This window comes from Neolamprologus brichardi, chromosome 7 (assembly GCF_056152115.1).
Source record: "Neolamprologus brichardi isolate AB-2024 chromosome 7, ASM5615211v1, whole genome shotgun sequence".
NCBI lineage: Eukaryota > Metazoa > Chordata > Actinopteri > Cichliformes > Cichlidae > Neolamprologus > Neolamprologus brichardi.
Window position 1 is genome coordinate 45663378 of NC_142110.1, and position 12653 is coordinate 45676030.

Consider the following 12653-nt stretch of genomic DNA (forward strand, 5'->3'; position numbering starts at 1 on the left):
GTGGCTGGGGAGACTCTAGGAACTTAATGGTGACATTGAGGTGTTTCCAAGCTAGCAGAAAGATGAAATCTCTTCAGCATACCCAGAACACACACAGATGCCCAAACCAATCTCTCCTGGCTTTATTCAGTGTGGAGTATTGGCTGCTCTCCCTTACACCTTTTCTAAATGACTGAGCTCCTAATAGATAATGTGAGGAATAGTCTAGCATATTTGGGTAAAGATTGGAAAAAATTAGAGATTTTGGTAGAAACTTTTGTTTCAATTTTGTTGCAAAGTCTAATATAGCAAGGATTAAACGTTAAATGGTGCTTTGAATTCTGCTTGATCAGTGCTTCATTTCTGGAAATCGAGCACCTTTTAAAGTAAGATGCATAAATGCATCTCCAAACCTCCAGCGCTGAATAGCTGTACAGTGTTTAAAGTGCAGATACCAACATTTAATTTTCTTCTTTCCTTTAGCTACAAAAACAAAACCTCTGAAGTGAGCTGTTCTTCTTTTACAGCTCACTGAAAGTCAGCGGTTCTCTTTACCATACCTTTAAAGGGGACTTTTGACACTTACCTGTGTCCTGTGTTTTCTCTTACCAAGCGTATCTTGGAAGTCAGCATAGAGTTCCAGTCAGGTAGTTTGTGCTATTTGTAGACTTCTTTGAGAGTAGCCCTCTTACTATGTAGCGGAGTTGCTTAAACTAGCTTTCTTCTCTCTTCTTTCCCTCGGCTGCGTTCATTTAACCATTATAACTCAGTCTTTCAGAAGCAGTGCACATTTGGATCCACTCACCAGCAGCCAAACAAGAACTACAACTGACTGTTATGTCTCATTAGTGCCTTATTTCATAATCGCCATATATATTGGCCAAGTGGCTGTTGTTATGTTTATCCATAGTCAGTCTTCGTTATTTTAATCTGATGGAACGTAGAAGCATGTTACTGAAGAACTGACTGATTAAAGTTTCCTCTCTCATAATGTGATGTAATTTTGTGGACATGAAGTGTAAACAGGGGTTCCTGGAGTATAAACATGCTTCTCTGAATATCTGGAAAGCAGTCTGGACCGGACTGAGCTGTGCTTGGCTGTGGACTTTTCAGTGGGTGCAGCTGGGATTGGCTCCGCTGACCTAGGTCGTTTTAGGCTGCTCAGGTTTTTATGTTAGATTTGCTCCACTGTTAACACAGTTATTTTCAGAGGTATCAACAAGCATATTTTGCTTGGTTGTTGTTGTTTTTTTTAATTTGACTAGGTAGCTGTTCTGGCCTTTTTGTCACTCATCCTGTTGCATTGGCTTTTCTGAGTGCGTGCTTTGACAGGACCCGTAAAGTGTAATAGAATGTCTGCATTTCTCTGCATGACTGTCTTTTGTTGCTTTAGCAACTTTGATAGGCCAATTAATTACACATTTAAACTGAAACAAATCCACAGTTTGTGAAATTATAATTCATGCACGCTGGTATGTGTTGGGACACGCATCTATCCCAGACCAAATAGTTTCAGTGCTGGATGAGTGTGTGTGAGACCAGGTGAATGAGCCAGTGTATGTATTGCACATGCATTTGTATTGGAATTATTAACTCAAATTATGCATCTCCCATTGTATGAAAAGAGTATGCGAGGCGTGTGTTCGGCACGTTGTGTTTCTAGCATTTTTCTAGATCCTCCAATTAATTACAGCTGGCTCATCTGGTTGAGCAGATTAACCCTCGTCTGTCTCATGAGTGACACACCACTGAGCTACTGGCTTGATGGTGCAAATATGTATGAGGCGTGAGTAAAACGAAACCTGGTTGTGTGATTTTAATTTACCGAAAGCATAGATAGTCTTAATTGTGTGTTTGGAAAATGGGTCAGCGTAAAGCAATTTTATTCTTTCATGCTGTGAAAGAATATCTTGGTTTATAGAACACTTGTAGACTCTTCATAGTTTTCATATGAAAGAGCTAGGCGTGTTTTCCTCTATGTACATTTATGTACAAGTACTCCCCTGTCTGTTCTTTTGTGTGCATGTACGTGCTTGTGTATGGATGATCACATGTGTGCTATTGAGACGCCTTCCTCTGGTATCCTGGTGGGAAGCTGAACAGCTGGGCGTTAAGCAGCTTTCACTCTCACAGAATCCCAGGACATCCCAGTCATAGTCCTACCTACCCCCATCCAACGCTTCTGTCCCAGACCCCATCATATTGCCTTCTCTGTTCCATATAAAGACATACCAAATGTCTGTACAACTACAGGACATACAGACCACAAGCTTATCCACAGATAAAGTGTGTGTTAACAATAGCCCAGAATTAACCACCGAAGGCTGTGATGATCTAATAACGTGTGCAAAGAAAGCAGAGACAACTGCAGGGGGTTTCGATTTCTCTGCTATAACTTGCATATCACAGAATGAACAGAGTCTTCGGCATTATGACTACATTTCTTACTCTGCCCCTGTTTTGTCTGTATTTTTCTTTCTCTCTCTCAGACACACACACACAACCAAACCTCTGGATAAATGTGGTCACATTTGCGTATTGGCACTGGGCCATCTGTCACACACAGACTGAGGGATCCAGGCCTCATCCCAACAACCAAATATAGTCAACTAGAGCAGCAGAGCACGCTGGGACTGATCCCCTCTGTATCACAACCAACCTGGGTCACACACACTCACAATACTCAGGACAATAAAATAGGATTGTTACCTTTGTTAGCTGAGGAGCAAAAATGTGCCTGTAAATCTGGCACCTAAACTGATGCAGATCTCTGTTTGAAAGTATAACCTCCTCACACATACAGCCTTGGGTTACTGTAGAAAAGTGCTTAAGTGAATTATTTTGTTTTTGTCTCTTTTTGCTTGTATTTCAGAGTGTTGTCCGCTGCCTGTGGCACCCCAAACTTAACCAGATAATGGTGGGAACTGGAAATGGGCTGGTTAAGGTGTATTATGACCCCGTTAAAAGTCACAGGTATGTTCGGTTTAGACCTTTTACAGATAAATCTCTCACTTTTGTCTTATCTGAAGTATGTTGTGAAATTCTCAGATGAGACTTATTTAAATAACAAGTAATTCTGATATTTCTAACCATAAATCTGGAGCGCACAGGATCATAAACTTATTCTATATTTTTAAATAGCACCATGTATAACTCTTTCCAGGGGGGCTAAGCTGTGCGTAGTGAAGAGTAAGCGCAAAGAGAAACATGCAGAGGCTCTTACACAAGACTACATCATCACACGTAAGTTTCTCTACACACAAGTGTAGAAAACACATTTTCCAAATAATAATGTGTGTGTTATTAATTTTCACCATCCATCCATGTGCTTCTGCTTGTCCAATTCTGGGTCACAGTTGAGCTGGAGTCTATCCCATCCAGGGTACACCTTGGATGGGCTTGTCCACTCACCTTTTAATGCAAATCATAAATGTTCATCGGCCACTTTATTAAGTACTGGGTGGGTACTGAGTTGAATTCTTCGTGACGTATTCAACAAGGTGTTGGAAGCATTCCTCAGAGATTTTGGTCCATATTGGCATGACAGCATCGCACAGTGGCTGCAGATTTATCGGCTGCACGTGGATGATGTGAATCTCTCGTTGCATCACATTCTAAAGGTGCTTTGTTGAATTGAGATATGAAGACTGTGGAGGCCATTTGAGTGCAGTGAACTCAGATGTTCAAGAAACAATCTGAGCTGATTTGAGGTTTGTGACACGGTGTGTTATCCGGCTGGAAGCAGCCAGCCAGCAGATGATGGGTACACTGTGGTCATAAAAGGATCGACATAGTCAGCAAAAATACTGAGGTAGGGTGTTGCATTTAAACGATGCACAATCGTGACTAAGGGACCTAAAATTTTCCAAGGTAATATCGCCCTTACCATTGTACCACCACCAGCCTGAGCCTTTGATACCAGGCAGGATGGATCCATGCTTTCTTGTTGGTTATCTGAGTTTCAGAGCATAAATCAAGACTCATCAGACCAGCAACATTTCTCCAATACTCTGTTGTCTAATTGTGATGAGCCTTTGTGCATTGTGGCCTCGGTTTCCTAGCTGGCAGAGCTCACACTGTGGTCTTGTACTGCTTCAAGGCTCGATTGTGTGTTCAGGGATGCTCTTCTGTATACCTTGGTTGTAAGAAGTGCTTATTGGGGTTATTGTTTCCTTCCTATCAGCTTGAAGTGGTCTGATCAGTCTCTTCCACCTCTGACATCAACAAAGCATTTTGACCCAGAGAACTGGTGCTCACTCAATCTTTTTTTTTTTTTTTCAGACCATTATCTGTAAACCCTAGAAATCGTAGTGGGAAAAAATATAGTAGATCAGTAGTTTCTGAAATACTCAGCTGATTAGATATTTGCGTTAATGAGCAGTTGAGGAGATGTAAGTAGCGAAGTGGCCAGTGAGTTTATACCGCTTTTATCATGTCAACCTCAAGTCACAGACGATCTGCTAATCTGCTTCATACAGTAAGGCAGTGGGATTTAAACAGGACAAAAGAAGTATCACCAAAACAATACCAACCATCTTCGAAATGTGACGGGACAAGCAGAGCATGTTTCTTTTCAGACAGAGAGAACTAAAATGCCAGTCCTGGTTTACATCCTACATCCGCTCTGGCTTCTCTTTCTGTCTCCCTCTCAGACACACACGCATACACAAATATTCAGACACGCTTTATCTCATGACGGGTGGAGGCTTTGTGAGGAATTAGTGAGTGTTCAGGGTGTTCATTAGCAGATGGAGTTGGGTGTGGAGTATTGAATATAAAACCGGAGGGACACTGTGCCACGCGATGGCCATGTGGTCTTCTGTTATGCAGGATCACGCTAGGGACAACCTCCTCTCCCACCCCCGCTGGCGTGATCCGCTGCTGGTCTAACCACACACACAAACACTACCTGTCATGCTGTCATATCACCAACACACGAGGTTGTCATCTGTTGGGTGCGTGCCTCTCACTCCTGTGGCCCCAGACTGAAGTCATAGACCTAGAGGACTGTGACAGCTGCCGACTCGGCGTCGCTGATTGGCTTCTAGGACCCCATTCAAATGCCATTTATTGTTTGGGCTACCTTTTCAAATGCATCATGTGATTTCATTGCCATGCCAACAGGGTGTGAAGTAGACAGGCATTTGACTGCCAAAAGTGGTGAGTGACGCACTTGATGCCCTGGCATTGGAAAATTAGAAGGCACAGGAAGCAAGTGATGGCCCATTGAGAAAAGCGAGGGAATCTGTTAACAGTAACCTTTTTGCTTAATGTAGCATGGCGCAGAAGAATTAACACTGATGGGACTCCCGAATGGAAAATCACTTTATCTAACTCTTTACTAGAGTGTCACCTTGTAACCCCTGAGGATAAGAGCAAAGCATACACACTTTCTAACACAAACTGGCTTGTTCACACACACACACACACACACACACACACACACACACACACACACACACACACACACACTTTTGAGGGCACCAGTTCACTCATGCACTCATGAGTTTAAGTACTGGAGGCCCTTGTTGTGATGGTGTGCACAAAGGTGTGAAAAGCAGTAGAGTGATTGTCTGAATTGAAACTTGTATTGAATATGCTGGTGTGCATTACAGCAGAAGAAGAACACAATAGGTGGGACGCTGCTGGGGGTCACCTGGGGCCTTGTTTATGAAATATAAGTGGTCAAAATTCTTGAGGGTCGTCCTTGTAGATAATGTTCAATTTCAGAAGAAAGCGCACCAAACCAAATAAAATAAACAATTATAACCTGAGTACTTTTTGGAATAGGAGGTTGTTTTGCTGCACAATGCACTCATCTAGCTCATTGCTTGAAATTTGTGAAGCCTCTATATGGACTTGTACATAACTAATGATGTCAGACATTTGTATTTAGCTCAAAAATCAAGCGTGTAAGTCAGTAAAGTTGAACATGTGGTCACCATCTGTGCACCTGGTGTCCTTCTGAGTCCATTTGTTCACCAAAACCCCCCCACAAATCTATCCAAAAATGTATTTAAATGCAGCTAGTGACATATTTGCACACTGTGTTCTCCAGATCTGTGAAGATATTTGACAAACTCTGGTGATTGTTTTATCAGTTAACATAGGCGACATGAAAAACCTGTATATTCAACATTATCCTGGCTCAGAGAACAGCTGATATGCTGGTTTGGCGATAAAGTAGATTTTAGATCTAAGGAAATAATTTGTGTGCAAGTGCCTGTTTTTGCATGTATGCTAGTATCTAAGTATGTATCTAATGCCAACAGTGCAGTAGGTGAAATCGTGAAATGTGTTCATTTTCTTTCTGTTTCTATTTCTGTCTGTACTTTTTAAGGACAATTTCCTCGGTGCCTTGACTGCTTATTAGTGTGGCAGTGTTGTGTTGGTCTTAGTTACCTAAGCAACTGATTGTCCTTGTTTACTCTGTGTTTCTCCAGCTCATGCCTTACCCATGTTCAGAGAGGCCCGACAGCGCAGTACACGCAAACAGCTGGAGAAGGACAGACTTGATCCAAAGAAATCCCACAAACCCGAGCCTCCGGTGTCTGGACCAGGTAACATGCTCTTTTCTTCTTTTTTTTCTTTTTTTTGTTGTTGTTGTCTGTTTTTAAAATTAGTAATGCAAAAACCAAAAAGTTAAGTGAACAAGAAGAAAACGAAAGGACCAAAGGTGATATAAAAAGTGATGTTAAACAAGATTAGATTAATCAGGTTTGGCTGCCATTCAGCGGCTGTTTTTGTTTTGGATGTGAGTCCTGTTCGTAACTGGACACTTACAAGATTTGGTGCAAGGCAGATGTGCAAACCCGTAATTGTTGATATGCTCGGTATTATGCAATCCAGCTGATGTCGAGCTGTAACAGTCTCTCAGAGATTTACTCTTGCCTCGTGTTTTTTAAAGACGCCTTTTAACACACTTCTACAAAATACTACACCTAAAAATAATAATAGGTACCGTTGTGAGCCGTGTTTCAATATGGCAAAGGGCCAGACAGTGTTTCCTGTATCACAGTATCCAGCTGGCTCACCGTCTCTTCACTACCACTGTTTTTTCACTTAATCCCTCAGCACAATGTCTTTGCAACAATGTAATGGTTCCACAGTGGGGATTTTTTTTTTTAAGTTCAAAAGACATGTTTAAGCCATTTGGAAGTTTAGACCAATCACAACAGGTCTACCTTATGCTGCACATGAGGCCAATCAAATGTTTTGGATTCAAGGAAATAATTGTTTTTCAATATATACCAAATAGTATATAAGTCGTTTAACTCTTATAGAGGCTTATAAATAGTAAACACAAAGATAGCAAATAGAAAAAAATAATAAAATAAAAAAACACACACACACACATATATATGTGTGTGTGTGTGTATATATATGTATATGTATATATATGTGTGTGTGTATATGTAAAATAAATGAAACAAATAAAAGTGTCAATAAGGTTGAGAAAAAGACACAAGTCTAAACTGAACAGTCTGCGAATCAAAATGAAGATCCACTTCATGAAAAGGTGGGATGTTTGATAGCAGGTCCTGGGTTTTTAGATTATAGACGAACTTTATATTGTTTGTTTTTTGTGAAAAATGACTTTGGATAACTGCAAGGTAACATTTGGTGGTTGGCCGGATGCTTACAAGCAATGGAAAGAGGTGCCTCTCAATCCCCAAACAAACCTATGGCCCAGCTTCAGCAGGAAATCCCTACATGTTTTAAGTATGCGTGCATGTGTGTGTATCATATCCTTGATCCTTTAAGATGTCCTCTCTGGAAAGCAGGAAGTTTTCCCCCCCAAAAGTTCCATTAAGTGCAGTCAAATCCAGCCAACTGCATACGGATGCTGCAGCAAAGAGCCGAGCTTGTATGCGCTGCTTTGTGGAGGGACTAAAAATTAAATATGTGACAACCCGATAATTGAAGAAAGCGTAATGTTCCCATTATGTTTTAAAGTAGTAAGAGAGTCACATCTATATTTTTAAACAGCCAACTGGAACATCCTCTCTCTTAAAGCCTCATGTCACAAACTAGATTTTCTTAAACCTGAAAACAAAGCTAAGTGGAGGTTTGGAAGTCTAGTTTCCTCCCAGATCACATGAATTTAAGTATCGAGAAAGGTTACGTGTTTTTTCCCACTGATGCCAAAAATTAATTACCTAACCCACAAATTTCATCACTTTCCAACATCTCATATTGTACTATAGATTAATATGTAGTACATCAATATGAGTAAATAAATCTCACACGTCTGGGATGTTCCTGTGACGCAGTGGGAAGTCGCCAAAGTTGAAAAATGTAAAATCCCGGTTTTCAGAACTTCAGCTCATTAGCTAGTTAAGAGGTCTAATATCCACTGGTGACAAAAGGACACTCATCATAGCCTTACATCTGCTGTTTGCCCATTATGATGATGTCAGCTCATGTTCCTGTCTATTAAGGTGGGGTTAAGTGAATGAGGCCCCAGTAACACGGGCCTAGAGACTGGTTTTGGTTGAGGTGGATTGCTGCGTTTGCACGGACATGCTGATTTACTGCCAACTATTCAAAGTAACACTTTACTGATGATTAGGATTCGCTGAACTCTTAGAAGATGTACAGTTTCAGTAATTTACACGTAGTTTTGTATGTCTATGAGTCTCAGCTGGATCTAATCCACTAACTGTGTGCACTGACAGGCCGAGGAGGCAGAGTCGCAGCTCACGGCGGCACGTTGTCGTCATTCATTGTGAAGAACATCGCATTAGATAAAACGGACGACAGTAACCCGCGAGAGGCCATCCTGCGTCATGCCAAGGAAGCATCAGAGAACCCTTATTGGATTGCTCCAGCATACACAGAGTAAGAGAAAAATGCATGAATAATTCACACACTGTGTCCATGTGACGGTTTCTGTCCTGCTCACCCACCCACCCTCTCTCATTATCAGACAGTGTAAGATGAGTGTGTCTGCTTTTTGGTACTGCGAGGTGTCACACAGGTAGGTTTCTTCTTACCGGTGTGACACATAAATGTTTAAAAAGCTGTACTGTTTCACGCACTCGAAACTGCAGAGCAGAGAGCAACAGACAGTTTTAGATCGCTATCAGGATCCGACAGCTATGTAAGCGTGGAACAAATCTGAGCCAAATCAAACAGTCTGTCTTTCAGACTGCAGGCAAACAAGCTCGAGTTAAATTTAGTATCCTAGTGATACACAGTGTAGTAGGTAAATCAGATGAAGTACGTTAGCCTGGCTGCTCACACAGTGGGCTACTTTTCACCGTAACAGCTTTCTGTGGGTTTAAACATTCAGTTAATGCTTAGAGCTGTAGATTTTTTTTTGTTGCAATTATGCACGTTTATTTGAAAGGTACAAAAACAAGCACTCAGAGTGAAGAGCTTTTGCATTAAAATACACAACAACAAAGAAAAAAATGACTCAATAGTATGCACACACCATAGCTCAGTGTAACTTAAAATGTTCTTGTTTTTGAAAGTAAAGCACATTGTTTAAAACAAAATGGGAATAATCAGAAATCTGACAGCATTTAATGGAATTATGTTTTAGGAGAAAATCTACCTGGTTCCAACGTCACCAGACATTCATGTGTATTTTTTAAATCTGATGATCACCTTCAAATAAACTTTTATTTTCATTCTTGTCAGAGTGTTCTTTGGTCTAAGAATTTTAGATTATTCTCTGAGGTAAACTGCAAAAACCCTCCAACTGTGTGTATTTATCTTCACACACCTGCGCAGTCTGGATGCTACTTAATAAAGCTGCCGTGTTGGCCGTGATAAACTTGTCTTGTTGCTCAGGGGTGCACAACGACATGCCAGTGCCTTTTTTTATGGCAGTCTGCGAAGATAGTTGTACACTTTGTGCATGAATGTTTCAGTTTTTTGGACATTTTTTGCACGACTTTACCTTCATTTCTTAGAACACAGAAGAAATTTTTACTAAAAAGTCACAAAGGCTGACGTTCCAGGTACTCAACGAGCCAAAGTCGTCACAGGAGTTATTTTTTATTTTATTTTTTTTAAATCATGTGCGCTGACACGATCAGTTAGTCATTTGTCATAATCATAAACTTGAAGAGACTCTGGCCAACAGATCACAGGGGTGACAGTTGCTAAATAGACTCTGCTTTAAAAGTCATTCAAAACATTTCAGGTTAGTTTAATGTTTTAGTGTTGTGAAACTTTTCATCTGGAAAGTTTCAGTTTACGGCCTAAATTTCAGTAAGCCATGTTTATTCTATATAGAATAAAATTTTACTCCAGTGCACTAAAAATGTAACTTTCTCCATTACTTCTCATTTGCTCTGCTGATTTTCTTTGTTCATACGTTTCATTGTTTTGCTCTGAAGACATTTAAAGAAGCAGTTAAATCATTTCTCTTTGTTAATCCCTTTAGGACCCAGCCAGAGCCCGTGTTTGCAGAGGAATCAGAGGATGAGGAGCCCGACCAAGAGCCAGAATGGAAGAAACGCAAAATCTGAGAGACTTCAGTGTCAGTTCATTTTATACAGGACAGCTGACAGGGTGGGCAATTAGTCGCAAGACAGAATTATTGTTGAGAACTTAGCAAAGGAGCATCAATTATATTCCTAAATTGGTACAGTATATGCCCCCCTGACAACGCTGTGAAGCCTTTATGTGTATTTATGTGCACTCTTCTGTGTTAAGGGGAAACCCATAAATCAGAAAGGATTTTATCATAAATATAATTTTCTTTAGGCTTATGTTCCTCTCACTGCAATTCATAAACTTCATAAACAGTGGAAAAACGTGGCTTTTTACGTCTGTTTAGATTGTATGTACTTTATTTTCATCGCTTCTATTGTCCTTTCACCCCACATCTCCAGCGTTTGCTAATGCCTCGTAAATCGGCTCCAGATTTTGCGGTCTAGAGCTGTTTGTCATTACGAAGAACAGTTTGCCACTTTGTACAAAGTAAATTACTAAGAAGTACAAAAAAAATCCATCCAAATTTACTTTGAGACGTTTTAAAGGGTTTAATGTTTCTACAGATGTACTTTTTTGGTGGGTTGTGACAAAACTTTATCAAATCATCTGTTTATTTTAATTAAATTTTTTTTTACACCCTCAATCCCGCTAACACCTTAATAAAAGACTTGCATCCAAATGTCAAATTGTACATTTTATCCAAAGTGAAATGGTTTTAAGAGCTGATTAAAGGGAGATCTTTGCCAGATACCTTTTCTGTGCGGCTGTGGATGTAAAATACACAGCACACAGTCTTATGCTTTAAAAACCAAAAAACCCCAAACCTGTTTTCACTGGTTTCTTACAAAAAACATAATTGCAAGTACAGCAATGTTTATTATGTAAACCATCGTTATGTTGAAAAGGTAAATTTCAGCAGTATCCAACCACATGTTAAACACAGTATATGGAAGTTTACTCGGTATGCATCCCACGTACACATTTCATTTCCAGCGCTGAGCTGAGTCTTTCTCAAACAGCTGTTCTCAAGGTGAATGATGAACTTCTACAGTCGGATTCCTTAATTTCATTGTGTTTCATGGAGGTCCTGTTTCCCTGTGCATTCATACCTTTTTCTTTTCTTAAGCAATCCTTTGATTGACCTGGGTAGTGTCTAAAATCCTTCAACTGACAGAGAGAAACCACAACATACAGAGTTAATGAAAGCCATGTTTGTGTTCTGTGTACTGTGCATCTCTCTGGAATGCATCGCCTGCCTACAACGCACTGGCTTTCAAATGTATCTAGTTTGTAACAAGATTAGCCTGCATAATGACAAACAGGAGCCCCGCAATACGTGAGCTGTCCACGGTGTGCCCAGCCTCGCAACCTATGGCAGCTGGGATAGACTTCAGCCCCAACCTCTAAGACCCTGAATTGGATAATAAAATGAATGAGTGAATGTCAAAAACTGTAAACTAATACTACATCTGTTTTATCCAGATCTGACTTTTGGTTCATCTTTTTACCAAGCGGCTTAGAAGGGGCTATATATGTAGAGCAATGTGTCCTAACTAAAATTATAAGAAGACAAATAAAATGTCTCTGTGTGTCCTGGCAAGCATCCTGTGGCCATGAAATGAAACTGAAGAAACATGGGTGGACTGAAACAGTGAGTGATGTATTTAAAAGCATCTAGAGAGGATACTGGCTTCGTGGGGAGAGGCTGACGTCAAGCTCTTCAATAGCAGAGTCCTCAGCCAGCAGCGGGAGGTGGGGAGTGATTGCAGTTTGATTCAAGTGGGACGGTGGATCAGTCCGTCACTGTGTGAAAAAGTGTCTGGCACGTGAAAAGGAGAAGCTCTGTGTAGGTCTAAAGGTAGAACCTTTTATAGGCCTATAAAAGACTAAACTCGCTCTCAAATTCAAACATGTTTTTAATTACAGTACCATTAGTGAATATCTGGGGGGATGAATCTCTATTTATATTCCTGGTCAATTCAAATATTTCACAGACCTCGTTTTCATTGGAGCATCTTTCTGCTTAAGCAATGAGACTGAAGACAACCTCTTTTCTGCACTTAGAGGTAAAGAGGTGACCTTCAGATTTGTTAAACAGCAACTAACCAGTTGTCAATTTAGGTTCACATTAACCAGGCCGAGCAAAGGGATTAGAAGGTGCCATCAGGTATACATTGTGTGCACTCCTTGCGTCTGTGTCATGACTCACTATCTGTACCTCT

The 12653-nt window shown here is 40.5% G+C and overlaps 1 protein-coding gene across 1 annotated transcript in view; it reads left to right on the forward strand.

The window, feature by feature from the left end:
• The window catches only part of wdr70 (WD repeat domain 70), a 47677-nt gene extending 36567 nt beyond the window's left edge, over positions 1-11110 (forward strand). The window contains exons 14-18 of the mRNA XM_006788903.3: positions 2852-2952; positions 3143-3222; positions 6423-6539; positions 8658-8820; positions 10379-11110. Of these exons, the coding sequence (XP_006788966.2) occupies positions 2852-2952; positions 3143-3222; positions 6423-6539; positions 8658-8820; positions 10379-10463 (546 nt within the window). The 3' untranslated portion in view covers positions 10464-11110. The remainder of the gene's footprint in view (positions 1-2851; positions 2953-3142; positions 3223-6422; positions 6540-8657; positions 8821-10378) is intronic.
• The last annotated feature ends 1543 nt before the right edge of the window (positions 11111-12653 follow it).